Source organism: Cyclopterus lumpus, chromosome 25, assembly GCF_009769545.1.
Source record: "Cyclopterus lumpus isolate fCycLum1 chromosome 25, fCycLum1.pri, whole genome shotgun sequence".
Classification (NCBI taxonomy): domain Eukaryota; kingdom Metazoa; phylum Chordata; class Actinopteri; order Perciformes; family Cyclopteridae; genus Cyclopterus; species Cyclopterus lumpus.
In genome coordinates this window covers 12,326,932-12,344,583 of record NC_046990.1, presented here as the reverse complement: position 1 = coordinate 12,344,583, position 17,652 = coordinate 12,326,932, and the positions used below count along the sequence as shown (strand labels likewise).

The window sequence follows — 17,652 nt, the reverse complement described above, 5'->3', positions numbered from 1 at the left end:
ATCTCTATGGCCGATGTCTCTATGGCCGATGTCTCTATGGCCGATGTCTCTATGGCCGATGTCTCTATGGCCGATGTCTCTATGGCCGATGTCTCTATGGCCGATATCTCTATGGCCGATGTCTCTATGGCCGATGTCTCCAGCACTCGGCAACGCACACCAAAACAATCTGGTTTAGGAAATGCCACAACAGGTCAGAGGAAATGCGTATTTTTGACTTTGGGGTGAACTGTTCCTGTAAAGTAGATTTTACCATGTTTTTTTAGATTAATTCAGAATAAAATGACTTGTTGTGTTTTCTCTGATTCACTCAATACAAAAAAGTATATAAATATATATTTTTTTTTTTCCTTCTATCGTCTCTAATATTCCGATAATGTAGACTTTCTCATCACTTCTGGGTGGTTTGTTGACCTAAACAACACTCACTCTCTTCTTGCGTGTCAGAGGAGTTGCTGGGGTCCGTGGGCAGTTCCTCATCGATGGTTATGTCCAATGAGGAGAGGTTTCCCAGACTGGTGGTTGACGGGGGCAGCATGTAATTGGCTGACTCGGACAGGCTGTCCCCTCCATCTTCTAGATTCTGATGCAGTGAGGGGGACACAACGTACACCAAAGGATAGTTAGCAAGAGGTTTGTAGAGAAACCTCCCCATTGTCATACGACTTGAGCGGAAAGAGGCTCAGCTGAGATGACCTTGTGTGGACAGTCAACACGGCAGATTATTTATTTTTGTAATCTGATTTGAATTCTAATCTTTTTTTTAAATATATCACAGATTTGTATCAACGTGTTACTAAGTCCCCAATCTCTATAAGGGTCATGTCAGTAGTGTTTCAAGAGCAGTGAATAGTTAACAAAGTGTTCAAATTAAACAACTAAGCTCTATTAATACCAGCTTGTACTGGATTGGTTAGCAAGTGTACAAGTCAGATTAGTTAATCAAATACAACGTGAATCACAGCTGGCTAGATCCTATTATTTCCTTGCTATCACACAAGAGTTACACAAACACAGAATGCCGAGATCCACAAAACCGCTGCACAAAACTTAAGAACGTCAAAAATGTGCACAGATAAAAGCTGCTACTCTAGTAGCTTTGAGTCACACCAGTACAGTAAAATGTGGTGTGAATAGTTAAACTCTATTTTAATGCTGCGCCTGCATTGAATCTGATTATGAAAGCAGAAGTCTCTCCTCGAAGCATGTTGGACAAACAGTCCACAGTTATAGGGGATAACCTGTTGCTTTTGACAATGCAGAACGATGACAGGCGTGCAGGCGCTGCAGGTCTTTGACTATTCAAAAATAAGACATCTAATGAGATCAGACTACACACTACACTACATTGACAGCTATCGTTTGCTAAGCTGTATGCCAAAGTATGTGCAGGTGTCAAGAACACTCACAAAGGAGGCAGAGGCAGAGATGTTGGTGGGAGTGGTGGATGGCAGCGAGCTGTGGGAGCTGGGCGGACTGGGTTCGAGGGGGTCAGAGCTCAGTCTGCGTTCAGATGACGAAGGCACCTCTATGGGCAGACAGGAGGCGGAGGATGGGGGAGAGGCTGAGGGAGGGCTGGCCAGACCACAGGGCACCAGGGGAGGGGGAAAGCTGCCCGTAGAGGACACCGACACTGAGCTCAGGTCTAGTAGATCCGTAACCGACACAGACTCGTCTCCTGGCCTAAAGAACACAGGGACAGGAAGTGAGAGCGAGTGAGGCAGAGACACATACACAGAAAGAGAGAGAGAGACTTTGGTTGTTTCAGAACGTACAGGGATCGGACATCTTTAGTTCATAAAAAACAATGACTTGAATAGGGTCACAGAAACAACCCCTGTCCCCTGAAAGAAAAGGACCCTCTTGTTTGGTTAAAGAGCAAACTAACCCCTCGTGATTCAGGTATGGCAGCTGGTCTGGTGGATGAAAATCGTTTGCTCTACTGCTTTATTTGTTTTAGCACGTAAACACAACTAAATTAAAATGTTGGCCTCCTTGTCTCGGTTTTGGTTGGAATACCAGTCGGATGTTGGTTTAAATCACTAATGCTTAAATGTCAGTGACGGTAAACCCTATTCCAGAGACTTTCCATTCACGATCCATAGTAGATTTCTTAAAGTTGACGATCAATAGTAATTAGTATAATTAACAAATAAAAGTAGTATGTTCCTGCCTTAGCTGACACAAGTTTTACTATTGTACTGGTACCTATTATGTTTGTAAAATAATCAAATTACACAAAAAGAAATGACCAATTACACAAAACTACTTTTTTTGTTTGTTATGAGTCTAAAAGGTCCATTTTCAAATGTCATGCATGTTATTCCCACGGTCTAAGACAGTCCGTAATATTTGTAAAGTAAACAACTTTCTCCGGTTTCAGGCTTTGAGAGACAGATGCTCATGTTCCCAAATATCGATTGAACTTGGCCATGGAAAACATATTAGAATTATTTTCCCCTTAAGCCTGCACACACTTACAAACAATACAAGACTCTCCAATAAGCACGTATTTACACATGAACACTCACAGTAGGCCGTTCATGTGTTCGGTGGTGGGGGAGACATAGTCGTCGTCTTCGCTAGTGAGGCCCAGTTCAGTGCCGTAACACTGGTGCACGATGTGCCAGAGCTCTTTGGGGGAGAGAGACTGCAAAATAAAACACAATATTCTCATTCATTAGTTGATCAGGATTAAAATGACATAACCGATTAGAGATGGGGGACATGGAACCAGTCAAGACTCAGCATTCAAGGGTCAAAACAACATTCTAGAACCAATGACATTAAAAGAGTCAATCAACATGTGTTTGGTCTTTTCTTTACGGACGTCCAAATGTGCGCTTCAATGTTGACTACCTTGAATTGTGCTGACCTGCGTAATCACAGATTGAATCATTCATGACGTTAACGCCTCCGATTCTAAATGACAAAACGCCATTTGATGATTCAAGTGTTTCGTTTGAAAGCCTTTTGCAGCTGTGTCTTCAGCACCAAGGCTGTCCAAATAAATGTCTTCATCCAAACGCAGCAAATAACAGGGATTTAAATCGTCCTCCAAAGCCTGCGTTTGTGGCCATCTCCTTGACACTCGGTTCTATTCTCAGACGTTAACGACTAGCCGTGTCGCAACAGGCAGGCAGCAGCACAAACCAGCAGGAAGGTGGGAGAGAAGATTGTACCTTGTCCAACAGGGCGTTCTGCCACAGACGGAAAATCATCATGAAGCTGCGATCCCTTGCTCCGAAGGATGTGAAGAAGTGCTGAGAGGGGGAATATCAGTGGGAAAGGAAGGAAGAAAGAAGAAAAACATGATCTCAAACTCACTTCACACTGCTTCACTAGCAACAAAATGATCATTTATGGTAAAGAAATATCAACAGCTAACACTTTTAATGCTTTTGCAGCAGCAGTTAACTTCAAATGTAAACGATAGCGAATGTGTGAAGACACTACAGAAATGTGGTTTTAGTACAACTGACTTAATTGAGTGAATTTAAAAAGTCTTAAGTTCCTTAAAAAATGGGCCAAAAGTCAGGCTCAATAATATTCGTGCTCGAGGCCGACCTTCTCATTGTCGGTGCTGATCTGGATGGCGTTTGGGATGAGCTTGGCAGTCTTCTCCTTGGTCATAGAGGTGACGTCTTTCAGCAGGATAGTGATCTGTAACGCGGAGGAGGGACATTTACTGTGTGTGCGGTACTCTAATCTCACAAAGGGCCTGAGCGAATCAATATTGAACTGCAAACAAGTGCATTAAAACAACTTCTTATCTGATTGCAGGTGTCACATTGGTTACAACAGGCTTTTGATTGAGTGTGCGTGTGGAAATGTGTACACAGTGGGTGCATGTCTCACAGTGGTTTCCCAGCGGAAGATGTTACTGTAGAAACAAAGCCAATTCTCCGACTGATAAAGGCGGCCCTGAAGCAGTATGTCCTTCTGCAGAGCGCAGGAGTAGTCTGCGGAAAGGAACAGGAAGAGAAAAGAGGTCAAAGAAAAATGATTTGGGTGCCACATGTGTAGCCAACATGTTTGTGACACTCATGTGTCACTCACCCACTATAAGTCGCTCTGTGTCAGGAAGTTTCTTAAAGAGTTTACGAAAATCCTCGTTCCGCTGTTTGTATGTCGGGCTGAGAACCTGGAGGGTGAGAACAGGACAAAGAAAGGAGAACATGGTATTCTACTTCACAACAACTAGTCTGTTAATAGCCTTGGGCTAGACTGGGATGTTCGGTTAAATAGCTAAAAGGACAAGTAGTGTTTTTCAATGCTTAACATTTTAACCACGTCAACTAGTTCCACTCGCCTGGAGCGGAAGAGAACGGACAAGCGGCTGCCAGGTCAAGTACCCTGTGGTGAAAGAAATGTCCAATGAGGGGCTGTTAATGTATACTTACATTGTACCAGCTCTGCATTTTCTGTAAATAAAAGAACAGCACATTTAGTAGTGAACACTGCTTACATTTCTCTGCAACAATAAAAACTAAACCTGATTTTAAGCAAGTTTGGAAAATCTATCAGCACACATTTGGTAAAGTAACACACTACGGTGTCTGTATCCAGGAGATCCTGCCAGTCCAGTCCTGAGGCTGAGCCTTTTTTATGTAACAATTGAGGTTTTTGCCGTTTTCAGCACTTCTCCATTTTAAGATGCTACGTGTCCCTGACCGACTGTAAAGAACAGTCATTAGCGTAATGGCCAGTTCCTTTCACAACAATGAGCCTGAAATAAAAAGAGATGCGAAAGCTTGAACAAAACCCTCAGTCACACGCAAACAGTCAGAGAGAAAGCATGCAAACATGTTACCGTCTGCAGACAGTCACAGCTCGCACGTCTAAAATAGAAGGTAAAGAAAATACTAAACAAACATTTACATTCACTCAACGTTTGTCCTTCTTAGGGGGAGATAGCAGATTCAAAGTGTATGCATCATGTGAGAGCTGGGAACCTACAGAAGAATGTGAGATGCAGCTCAGCAGTGTGTGTCAAGTGGTGCTCGTCTAGTTCTAAAAAATAATTAAACGATTCATTAAAATTAATTGTGAAAACGCTTAGAACATTAAAGGGGAAGCATATGAAAAAGAAGCTTATTTTTAGCTGAAAGTTGAGATTGACTTTAAAATTCTGCCAGAAGAGTGCAAACAGTTTGTTGGATGGATGAATGGATGGATGGATGGATGGATACTCTATTCATCCCCAGAAATTTGGTTGTAGCAGCAGCAAGCAAGCAATCGTAAAATATTAATATTAAGTATGAAAAAATGCACAATATAGACAATCCAATGTTGTTCAAGATCAAACTAAATCCTCACGACAATTAATTGAGTCTTTGATGAGGACGCCACCAAGTTTGCAGAATAGATGATCTTAGTATAACAACAGGCTTGGTTGAGCCCCGTTGTTGCTTACTGGGGTCACGTGACAATTGAACCGGTTGTACGCTTCCGGTCTCACCTCTCTGCATATCTACAGACCTTCTGGCAGCACTTAGGATTTAAGTGTAGCACTCGTAACGCATCACCTAGATTATGGATATTGAGTTACCTTGGCATTGCGGCTGAAGTGCCGAGAAGCAAGTGGGTAGGCAGATGTGAGCGAGGAGGCAGATGGTATGGATGGCAGGGGGCTATCTGAACCCCCTCCTCCTCCTCCTCCTCCTCCTCCTCCGCTCTTCTCTCCTCCTCCCCCCTCGCTCTCACTGGCCCTGCCACCCCCGAGGACCCTGCGCCGCAGGGAGGGAGAGCTGCCGGGGGTGCTGCGTGGAGAGTTACTGGCCGTACTGGAGACAACACACACACACACACACACACACACACACACACACAGATTAACTCAATTGTTACTGTCATGTTATGAAAAAAGGCAGCGAGCGTTCAAAGAAAGAGCATGTTCTGCCAGCGTTATCAGCATAACTAAGTTGGACTGGTTCAACAGCCAGTGAGTAAACAAAGTGGTTCAGCAAACGGTCTGAAGAAAGTCCAATCAAGTGAAAAGTGTTACAAACTACCAAGAACTTTAGAGTTGGAGCTTACAGACGTGATCTTTTCAAGAAATGTGTGGTCAGGGCTCAAACTATTAGCCAATTGACAGAAATGTCACTTTCTTTTTAAATGAACTACTCTAAATAAACAATGTTGCGACAGCACTTGACTGATTTCTATTTATCATATTTTATATATTATATTCTACACACAAATCTCCGAACCCATTGGCTATCGCTCTGACAACAAAAAGCCTCTGGGACCAAGCAGCATTATTTCTAAAGGTTCCCGTCTACCACAGATATCCGGGCCTTCTTCTTCCGTGCGCTGCTTAACGTCTGCAGTCCGTTTAGCAACTTGAGATGCATGACTGGAGTCGGAGTTGAGAAACGACGCGTATGATCGCTTGTTTTACTGGCAGCCAGTTTACAAGACAATTCGTAAACCAGTAAAAAGGTCAATCAGTCAGATGATAGCCGGTGGGTTTCGAGGTCTGCCTCTTATGCTCTCCACGCGGACTGTTTACCTGCATTCAACCCAATGCGATTGGTCAATACTACTCGGACTACAAATGGAAAACGGAACGCTTCCGATGCCCAAGTCCTGTCCTGCAGCATACCAATGCAGAATCTGTGAGATTAGCTATGCATTTAATAGACTATAAAGGTTCCGAGTGCAGCCGGGTGACACGTTAAAATGGTCAGATCTACGTCACAACACAGTAACAACACACATGTTTTCACCGCTTTCTTCTGGAAGAGACTCCTGAGCTACAGTTGCTTAGTTCATTAATGAAGCCAAACCATAAACTCGTCACTTAATTTACTCCCATTGAGCTAAATTTCTCTTCACACACCAATCTTGCTTCACGATGATTGTTGTACCATCTAGTACAACTGAATATTGTATGTACTCTTTTGTAGTGCGTGGCAGTTGTCTTTATGTTGTTAGTACATTACGTCAGACCTAAATGCAGTTCTCAAATACATTGTTTATATACGCTGCATCCTTTTCCAAGTTTAAAAATATCTTAAGTATTAAAACAAATATACTAACTTGGGAATTTACATGACAGACAGTTTACCGTGAGCATTCCTGGCCAACAGTATTGAAATATGTCTTTTCATATTCCCTGAATCCACTTTCTCCTGTTGACTAAAGGAGGTGGATTGACCCATTTTGTGAAATATCAATATTTATTTGGTTAAATTAAGCAAAACGTAAAACAAATGACTCGACTACAACTTGGTTGCAGCTCTCGGTGACACTGACGGCCGGGACTAGAAACGGTGCCAGTTCGCCACGTTCGATACGTCGTTGTCAATCAGATCGGGGAACAATAAGTGTAACACACAGTCAGCAGTCGCTCTGGAAAGCAAGAAGCAGCCAGATCCACTTGTGACCACCCTGTTCGTGGACTTTGGTGCAGTTTGGAATTCAAAATGTCATCAAAATCAACGAGGAAGATGTTTGAGATGTTGTCATCAGGTGAAAATACAGTGCGGACGATGAGAGACAACGAGAAAAATAATGTTTTTTCAGACTAAATGCATGTAAGACAATAGCAATAAATTGGTCTCAGATAGCCTCAATATATGGACTACATGGTAGGTACTCAAGGGGTAAACATATCATTTACATAACGGTTTAACAAGGATAAACTGCATTTATGTCGTCACCACATGACATCACAAACATCACGTGAGTCCACTCCCTTTAAAAGATTGTAGTATTTACTTTACTTATACCGAAACGGGCTCCAAAATGTGTTCTTGTAACCACGACAACCAGAGACTCGATCGGCGGAAAGTCGCCAGTTAACACGGTCGCCTGATACACCGAAACACCGGCCGCCCCAAAAACAGTCCGGGTCACTCGATAACCGGACACACGTGTAAGAAAACGAGATCGGTCAGTCCAATGAAGAAGCACTACATTGTGCACGGGTGGAGTGTCTGCTCCGGCCAGTGACCTGCGGGTGGGGGGGGGGGGGCTACGGTCCGACGGGGTGACCACATGAGACCGACAAACATACAGCTAGCAATCAGTTCATAAAGCTAATATCCCTCCGCGGCTGCACCTGTGCTTCTGCATAAACTAAGTCCGCCCCCCATCCGACGGACTCATTTTGAGCACCCAAACGCACCACGAGCAGACCACCGCATAGCAAGCAGCCTCCCATCACACGAGACGCTTATGTCACTTACTCGAACATGTCGCGAGGCGGTTGTGATCCAAACGATATCCACAATAACGCGCACACACACACACACACACACACACACGTTAACTATTGTATCAACACGGGGTCCTGTGTGTATGTGTGTGTGCGGCTAACGCCAGCCAGACGCTACAGGGGTATATGTCCGCTCTTCTGCTTTCGTTTCTTCGCTTAGCCTCGGGGGAGAAATGCGCCCATCGTCCACCGTCCCAAGGTCGGATGTTAACCTCCCATGTTGACGGCCCCCGCACCACGCAGCCAGGTACCGGACGGACCGCGGCTCCCTATGCCGTTAGCAGGACCCGGTAACGGGCTGCAGTCTCTGCGTCCATCCGTAATCCTTTGCAACAAGGGAGAGGGAGGGGAGGAGGGGGAGGAGAGGAGGGGGAGGAGAGAGGAGGAGAGGAGGGAGGGGAGAGGAGGAGAGGAGGGAGGGGAGGGAGGGGAGGAGGGAGGGGAGGCGGATCCATGTGCTGAGTGAGGCTGTGAGGTGGAGCTGAACTGGGGGCACCGATAAGGACGATAAGGAGTCAAACCCAGAGCTTTTATCCGATTTCAGAGGGACCAGGATGTCTCAAGAACATTTACTAACACCGTTATCGTTGCAATGAATGCCTTTTACAGCAGGCCGGGTCCTTGTTCCATCAACGCTTCCATCAAGCAGATGATCACAACAAGCTTCAGCATTTATTTCTGGTACTTTGTGTTTAAAGTGACGTCCGGAGTCAACGATTAGTGTACAATTGTGATAATTGATTGTTGGTCCCATTTTGGTTCTCACTCCTCTGGGAAACTGTCACAGGAACGTTTTACTAATTTGTGACATTTTATACACCAAACAATAATTTGAGAAAATACTCATAAGCATTTGTCGAAGTTATTCATCCCTATTTCGAACTATAATATGTCTAAAATATAAATTAAATAAATACATTTATTTTCTGACAAATACCTTCACACTATCAGATGGGCCCTTAAGTGTGTTTGTGTATGTATGTGTATATATATATATATAAATAAATAAACAAACAAACAAACAAACAGGCTGAAACATGACTAGCATTGTAAAAATAAAGAGACCATGGCAGTGTGTTGAATCCACCGGGACAAAACCCAGAGTCCACGCAATCCCTTAACCCTCAATCTCTGTCCATCCCTCTGGATTAGAGTCCACATCATAATCCAGGCTGGACTGCGCCAGGCCGACATCTCTACCATTCAGTGTCCCTCTGTGTAATCTGTTTTTCTGAGGTTCACCAATGGCCCATAATAAAGAGTTCATTGGGCATAGAGTGAATGTAAGCAAAGCAACTGAATACAGACTACGTAACCCACATGGATACAGTGTGGCAGAAAGACACACAGGTCACACTTACAATCAATCATCATCTGCGTGTGTACATCTTTGTACACTATGTGCATGTATATACATTTTACAGTCATGTCGAGTTTTAAAATATTGTTAAAAAAACACTGGCTCCAAATGAATTACCCTGTGTGTGTGTGTGTATATATAAATAAAAAGATAGTGTTGTGTCTTCAATAATAAGTCAGTATGGCCCAGACCATTTCAGACATGTTATCTGATAGAGACTTGAATGTCCCGTTGAAACAGGACAAACACAAGTTTCAGATTAGAGGCCTATCGGTCTACATATTTGTAAAGCTTGACATGTGATAAATTGTTATTGTGACAATTTAACAACATGTTGCCATCAAGTAGAATGAGGTCTCTGTATGCAAGGTGAACTTAGCCTTTCAGATGTACTGTATATAGAAACTGAAGGCAGCTTTACAAAAATCAGTCAAGAGAACAAATTCGTCCCCATAAACGTATTAAAACCCAAACCTTCGAACAATGGGATCAAATAGTGCAGTCAGCAAACGAGCATCTAGACACTGTGCAGAATCCATGTGAAGCATTGTTCCATCTAGACATCTAGATATTAACGGAGTAAATAGTTTACAATATTGAGTCTTCAAAAACAAAACAAACAAACATAGAAATATAGAGACCTCAACTGTTTCATCAAAGTGTTTGTACTGCAAGTAGCAGATTTGTCACTTCTGGCCAAGACAGAGATATCCTCAAATAAAAGTGAACAACAGATACAGCTGAATAAAACCTCCACCACCACACTAGTTGCTACAGCCACTCCAGCAACAACTTGGCTCTTTTGTCACCCTTTATGAAAACCATCTCTGAAACATCTCCACTGAGTAGTGCCCACTGGACGCTCACTTTGAACCTGTGCACTCGTGTGTTTAAGGAGCCTTTATAGCGGCCCTGGCTTTGAGGCGTGATCAAGATAAACTGCAGCATATCGGCTCCGTTCATCAGACTGGTTCACCTTTCAGACTAACACCACAACAGTCCAAATAGTGTGTCTTTAGACCTGGCATCGAACTGGTGTTAAAAGTAGTCAGAGACTGCTTTACTTAAATAACAAGTGAGAGCACAAGTTGCAAAAATACCTATAAAAACAGAATATAGAATGGAATATATAGAATTATTACAGGATTTTCAAGACGATACATTGCCCACTAGCAGGACGTCCCCCTCTCAACCATAATTCCTCCTGTTCTCAGTATCAAATACACTTGAACATGATCAAATACTGTGAGCTGTTGCATTACGCTTCTAAAAGGAGGCCAAGTAAAAGAACAGAAAGTCGAGTGTGAATATTGTCCTGACACCAATCAAGTCAAACATGAGAAGATTCAAGTTCATATGGTTTGTGGTTCACAAATTAATCTCCAATGCATCTCGATTGGCCTGTGTGTCAGCTCCAGACAGCTGATCTGTCAAACATTTGTCAAAAGACTGTTAAGCGCCTGCTCTTTGGAAAAGACGTTACACATTTGTCCAGGTTCCTTGGAAAATGTGAATCAGTTGTGTCTGGGGAGCTTGTCATGCCAGTCAAAGTTCCTTTTGTTCATTTAGAGCTGAAAACACAGGATTGGAAAAAATAAATGTTTAGTGCTAAAGGTAAATAGGGGTATTTCTTATTGTATGGCTAATCTGATTATTTTTATTTATTTAGTTTTTGTCTTTCATATGATATTTTTGTATGGTTTACATAACCTATGGCACCGTGTTTGGGTGTTATTCTAAAAAGGCATATTAGTATTTACCAAACATCGTTTAACCCTAATTCTGTCCCTAGCTTAATATAAAACCTATATTTTTTCACTACAAAAAGACTGTCAAACAATTATTTGAAGTCATATCTAGGATATTAAGTTGCATTAATATTCAGTATAACTGGGTCAATAAAATGATGTGTAAATAAAGAGGACAAGGACACAGCTGTTCATATGGAGCACAAGGGAGAATCACCCTCTGCTTGCCCTCTGCAGTGGTGCCCAGAACAGCCACTGATTGGACTCACATGACATCATCAGACTAAGAGCCCACTCCCATTGGCTGGAGGTGATGTCATGCTTCGGAAGAAGGATAAATGGCGCATGAACCCCGCCTCTAGCTCCTTATGACTGATCCAGCTCTATTTTTCCTCACTGCTGTAACAGCGGGCTGACTTTGTGTGTACAGTTTACATAACATTGTCGTTTTGCCGTTTTAATAAGGTAATCTTTCTTTAAAGCGTACACTATTATTTTTAAAATACCAATCAATTGCAGGGCATATGAAGTATGCATGTATTCTACGTGGTAGCGAGTGCATTCTTTGTTCATCACTCATTTGTTATCGGACGTCATAGTGCACCAAAAATCAACTCGAATTAGTTTGGATTTTAACAGGGTAATTCGTCCTCACTAGTTTTAGCCATTAGCTAATTAACTCCAAAACAGTTGACCTCGTGTAGCCTTTGAAAGACAGTCGACCAAGCGTAAATCGGTCAGGCGTGAGGCCTTTTAATTCTCCACCAACATGCACAAATGAGAGACCACTCACTCCATTCAGTCATTGCAGCCAGATCTGGTCTCAGAGGGTTTTACAGAGCTACAAGCTCAGAATACCCATGAGACATAGCGAACATAGTGCTGACGGTGTGCTTGCTCTGTTCTGAGCCACTGAGCACTGTAATGCTGTAAGATAAGTGAGACCATCCTCAAAGAGAGAGTCGTCAACTGAATTAATGAAGGTAAAAAACATTGGGCTTCATGAAGGAGTGAACAAATGCTGCACGCGAGTGCTTTATTTCATTCTTTCATAGTAATAATAATAATAATAATCCATTTAATTTATATAGTGCTTTTCAAGATACTCAAAGACACTTTACATTATACACCATAGACACAGCTACGGGGAGCAATGCAGGGTTAAGTGTCTTGCTCAAGGACACATCGACTAGGGCGGGGATTGAACTGCCAACCCCTTGATTGAAAGACGGGCATGCTAACCACTGATCCATAGTCACCCCGACATATCTTTCACCGGCTGGTTATTTGGGATGAATCCAGCACACTAACCTGCAGCTCTCCCAGTCAGAGTCTCTGCTGAGCAGGCTCCTGAAGGACCAACGGGAGCGCCGGCTGGGAGAGGGACTACGGGACCAGGAGCGTGGCGGTGGCAGGAGGAGGTCCTGAGAAGGGATATCCCGACCTCGCTCATCCCCCTCCACTGGACTGGCCACAGAGGAGGAGGGCGAGGTGCTCCGATGTTGAATGGTACCCTTCGCCGTAGTCTCCTCTTTTACAATGTGAGGTGTTTTGCCCCACTGCCGCTTAGGAGTGCAGCCTTGCTCCTCCCCATTTCGTTTCTTGGATCGGGTCCTGCTGCGGTGGGATCGACCATGGCGGCTAGAGCGTAACGGCCTGGGGCTAGGCGAGCGGGACCAGGACTCTGTATCTGAGGATGGTGGCAGGATAGTCAGCGTTGGGACGGGAATGGGCTGAGTTAAAGTGATGCCCTCTGGTCCACAGGAGAGGACATAGTCATCTTAAGAGCTTTCGAGGGCTTAATTTTCTCTTTCAGTCAAGTCAAGGGCGACAACAAAGTGCTTGTTGCATCTTGAGAGTTGACCACGACAGACCGAGATGGCCCAATCCTACGTTTGTTGGATTTATTTTAGAAAAACATGGGTAAACACATCGCACCCTCCCTTCGCGCAAATCAGCTCTGCCATTTTAAGTAACACTAACCATAAGTAAAGATGATTCAATAATTCTCCATATTTCCTTTGAAGCAAGGGTCTTCACATCAGGCAAGTAAAATCCCCCATAAGTTGTTAAACCGCAGAGCTGTTCACAAGAGTGTTGTCGGTGTTCCTTTACAATCAAAAACAATGCAACAGGAAGCTGGGAGTTAGTCTGTCACACAAGTTCACAGGCCTTTGTGTTCATCAGACAATCCTTTTCCAGTTGTTCAGTCTTTAGTATGGTGGCAAAGAGGGACTAAATGCTCTATCATCCTTTTCTGTGTCAAGCTTATGAGCGTCAGCCCCTTCCTCTGTCCGGTGTCACTCTGTCTTCGGTACTCCTCCCCTTTCCTCCCTTTGGCAGACTTCAAGCTTGCCTTTGCATAACCATGCTCATCTTTGCAAGAGTTGAAGTCTCAGACAAAGACAGACCGATCTGTGTCCTGAGGAGTGACAAGAGCAGAAACTTTGCATTCAAAAGGCTGGCCTAATATCTGACCACTACTTTAAATGATTTAATGATTATCTCAAAAGTATAAATTGTTTTACTTTACAGCTAAAACAAATGACTGCGAGACGAGGGCTATTTCTGTCTGGTCTTTGACACTGTATGCTCTACCAGTTCTGGGAATATGAGGTATCATATGATGATGATGTATGCCATGCAATACTGTTCCCGTTAGAGGGAAGATCAATAGGATGTATTTATAGTGGCGTAGGATATGTGACATGTATTCTTTTACCTTGGTTTGGGGAATTGCTGATTACTTCAGCGACATATTTAAAGATGGTCTCCCTTCAAGTATCTCAGAAATAGCCTAAACTGGTGTAAAAGGACCCCGGTCCCACTGCATCTACCAGTGGATACAGACACCAAGAGGAATTGTAACCGCCGTCTTGCAAGGAAAGCCCATAAACATCTGACCCGTGGCAAAACAAGGCAGGTGCTCTATACAAATAGCAGCATTATCAGAAAGCACAATGTCACACAGCCACAAACATCCATATTTCACACAGCCAAGGTCGGCCATCAGCCATTACAGGCTATCAAGGTCATAACTCCATGTAAACATACTGTAGATGTGTCCTCCAACAGGGAAGGTTGTGTGTGCGTGTCACTCCATTGTTGCCATCAAAGCAGACACTTCCAAGGCAGGGGCCCGAGCACGTCTGGCAGTATTTGCTGTGATCTGTTTGAACAAAACCAATCTTGGCACAGACTTGTTTGTCCAGAGTAATCCACCATAATCCCTGTGTAGCCTTCACTCTTGGGTCCACGCACGCACGCACGCACACACGCACACACACGATCTGTTGCCATGAAACACCAGGCCACGTCAAGGTATTAGAACTCACACGCGGACCACAGCCGTTTGAGACGCGGACTCCGGTCCGAACACGCAAGACACGTTTATTCGGCTATTCGGAGCAGCTGTTCCTGCAGAGTTGATGTCTGAATGAGCTGCGAACCCACAGCCAGCGATCAATAGCTGGAGTTCCTGCGCAGTTCAACACCAAAGGACAAAAGGCGTGCAACCCGAATTCGGGTTTAATATCATTCTAGAAATGGGACAAGGGGAAGAAAGAAAAAGCAACAACTTTGCAGCCTGGAGAGACACACGGTGGATCTCCTACCTCCCATTGGAAGAGTTTCCTCCGTTTCTGTTATCTTGCTCGGCCTCGAAAACAAGCCGAGCCACGGAGCGGGAGGCAATGTTAAAATCCACTTTCTCACAGGAACACATCAACATTCTCCACAGCGTAAAGGAAGCATCTGGCCGGCTGCGAGCCGCTCGCCTGCTAACGCTGAACACCGCCGGGTTAGCCTCGGAAGGCCGACGGCTCGCCGAAGATGGCTAGCAGGCTTCAACTTCCAGCACATCAAGTACTTCCATGTTCGCCTTAACAGCCGTTATTAAACTAAATGTGGAGCTAAACTCGGCGTTAAAAGCGTTAACTTGGTATGAAAGTTACTCCAGATACTTTGTCTAAAAGTGAAAAGGAACGCCAGTTAGTCGGCTGGTTGACTTAGCGCGCAGGGCCGGGGGGGTTCGACCAGTCCCATCAGGAGACACATGGGCCCTGCAACCAATGTCTGATGTGACATCAACACACCGAGGCTGTCAACTCTCTTATTCTAGAATTGAAAAGAGTAAAACCATTACAATGTTATTAAATGTACACAGACACCAGCAAAAGAAGACGACTACCCCTCCGACCAACTTTATGGTACAGTCCGGGAACATAACTGTCCAGAGGATGTGGCGACAGAAGAAGAAGAGTCAGTGTTTACATCACAAAACCACGACGTTGGAAATGAGTTGGATCCTTCAACAACTTGAACCTCCCAAACAAAGCATCCGCGTTGCAGGCGTGATTATAATATATATAATATAATAGTAATAGTAATAGCAGTCCCATGCAGTGTCAGGCATCGGGTTTCTACACATTACACATAAACCTACATCATAAGCACCGAGTAGGCCGACAGGGAAACACAGTTTAAACATTATTTCTGAGCTCATTTGAAGGGAGCGAAATCAATGGGCTTAAAGATTGCGACCCCTTGTGTCTAACACGGTTCTGTGCAGTCATTATGCTTTTTATAACCTCATCATTATCTCACTAACTTGCTTTAACACCGTACGTGAGGATTTCATATTAAGCAGACATTTTACTAAAGAATTACAGCTACAAAACGTCAGTGTGGCAAACAGGCACATTCATCTCACCCTCCTGCAGCAGCATGGTGTCCTCGGCTATTATAGGATGCAGCCTGTAAGAGAGTGGAGATCCTCTCCTCCAGGACACGGACAGTAAACAATGACACTTCACCTTGTCCCAAGCTGAAAACAAAAGACTTTTTCAGATGAACTCTGACATTTGAACATACAGAAGCACATGGGTCTAAAATACACTCATTATGCAGAGAAACTGACATGTGGTCGATTTTTGGGTGATTCTTTTTATTATTGATTAATTGTTCACTTCATTTTCCAGCTTTATCGAGAAAGTAATAGTAATAATAAAACTAATGTGTTAATGTTAAAAAACAATGTTGTTTTCAGTTCCCTGAAGCCCAAATTAACGTCTTCAACTTTGTCTCACCAACAATCCACAACTCAAACATATTCAGCTTTTTATAAGCTTAGATTTGTGTTGATCAACTAATTGATTTACTAATCATTTCAGCTCTTATGGGTTTAAAAGAACCCAACAGTTATAGTGTACTGCAAGTACCACTTCACCTTTATCTAATTCTGGTGAACACACCCCATCCCGTTTCCATAATGCTGAGCGCTCAATGTACCAGACATAAAAATAACATTATGGCAGAAATCCTCACAGAACTGTACAGCCCTGCATGGTTGAAATAAAGTCTGAGTTATTATCAACAGTTTTAAAGGTATAAACAGTATTTACCGACATATATCCTGAACATATGCTATTGTTGTAATGTAATTGCCTTTACCTGCCTCCTCAGTTTTGATTTTCAGCCAGCAGTCTGTATCCTTTCAAATCAATGGCAGAGCATCACAATGACTTTGCAATTTCGTATTTTTCATAGGTTCACCGGGCATCTTCTGTCTTCTCACGCCGTGTGACGGCCTCCTGCGATCCACACGTCACCGACGTCTGTGTTACACATGCAGCTGAGCAAGAAGCTGCTGCAGGACACAGGGAGTTGTGTTGCCGAGCACCTCAGGCTGCTGGATCGGGGCACTGGAACTCGATCTGTGCTAAAAATAAAGAAACACCACCAGCATAGCGAGAAAGGAGGTGTGTCACTTATCGCGTGGGTACGTGTGTGGGGTCACAAAGGTGCAGCCCACCCCCCATAGACACAACTTATCATATGCCAACATGTCCTTGAAGTTTACTCCCTTTGTGTGTGTGTGTGTGTGTGTGTGCGTGTGTGTGTGTGTGTGTGCCAATCCAAGGTCTTCCTCTCTCCCACTCTTGGTCGCGTGTATACTTTTCATGATTGATCTGGCTGATTTTGTTATTGTCATTATCATTCACAGGCTACCACAAGGTTAAAAGAGGCAAGAACCCTTATCAAGCGCTTCACTGTGTCATCTGGTTACATCACATGACCTCCAGCGCAGCCAACACAGACACACACAACACGTAAACCCAGCCTGGCTGGCACAAACACAGCTTATATTCTACTGATACACTGCACAGCTTGTTTTTTGTAATGATTGTACGACGTGTTTCATTTGATCTGACATGTGACAAGGTATCCCGCAATAAAACAACAACTCATTACATTCATCACGTCAACACTGTTGACTGGACTGACCACGTGAATCTCTTTGCAGTTGAGGCCTTCAGTCA

General features: G+C 43.8%; 1 protein-coding gene and 1 long non-coding RNA gene across 5 annotated transcripts in view; one reads left to right on the top strand and one right to left on the bottom strand.

Annotated features, from left to right (window-relative positions):
• gramd1a (GRAM domain containing 1A) overlaps window positions 1-16,074 on the bottom strand; it is a 34,487-nt gene extending 18,413 nt beyond the window's left edge. The window contains exons 1-11 of one of the 4 annotated variants that reach the window (XM_034529034.1): window positions 16,044-16,074; window positions 12,644-13,022; window positions 5,552-5,786; window positions 4,404-4,424; window positions 4,060-4,144; window positions 3,859-3,962; window positions 3,568-3,663; window positions 3,183-3,263; window positions 2,532-2,650; window positions 1,410-1,683; window positions 430-583 (exon numbers count right to left, since the gene is read on the bottom strand). In XM_034529034.1, the coding sequence (XP_034384925.1) occupies window positions 430-583; window positions 1,410-1,683; window positions 2,532-2,650; window positions 3,183-3,263; window positions 3,568-3,663; window positions 3,859-3,962; window positions 4,060-4,144; window positions 4,404-4,424; window positions 5,552-5,786; window positions 12,644-13,022; window positions 16,044-16,059 (1,564 nt within the window). In that variant the 5' untranslated portion in view covers window positions 16,060-16,074. Of the gene's footprint in view, window positions 1-429; window positions 584-1,409; window positions 1,684-2,531; window positions 2,651-3,182; window positions 3,264-3,567; window positions 3,664-3,858; window positions 3,963-4,059; window positions 4,145-4,403; window positions 4,425-5,551; window positions 5,787-8,195; window positions 8,561-12,643; window positions 13,023-14,946; window positions 15,552-16,043 lie in introns of those variants that run through there. The other 3 variants (XM_034529035.1, XM_034529036.1, XM_034529037.1) reach the window with 3 other exon arrangements.
• Window positions 11,709-17,589, top strand: LOC117728239. Its single transcript, XR_004609116.1, has 3 exons — window positions 11,709-11,797; window positions 12,659-12,841; window positions 16,880-17,589. It is a non-coding gene; the product is annotated as an uncharacterized LOC117728239 (long non-coding RNA).
• Window positions 17,590-17,652: the final 63 nt, after the last annotated feature.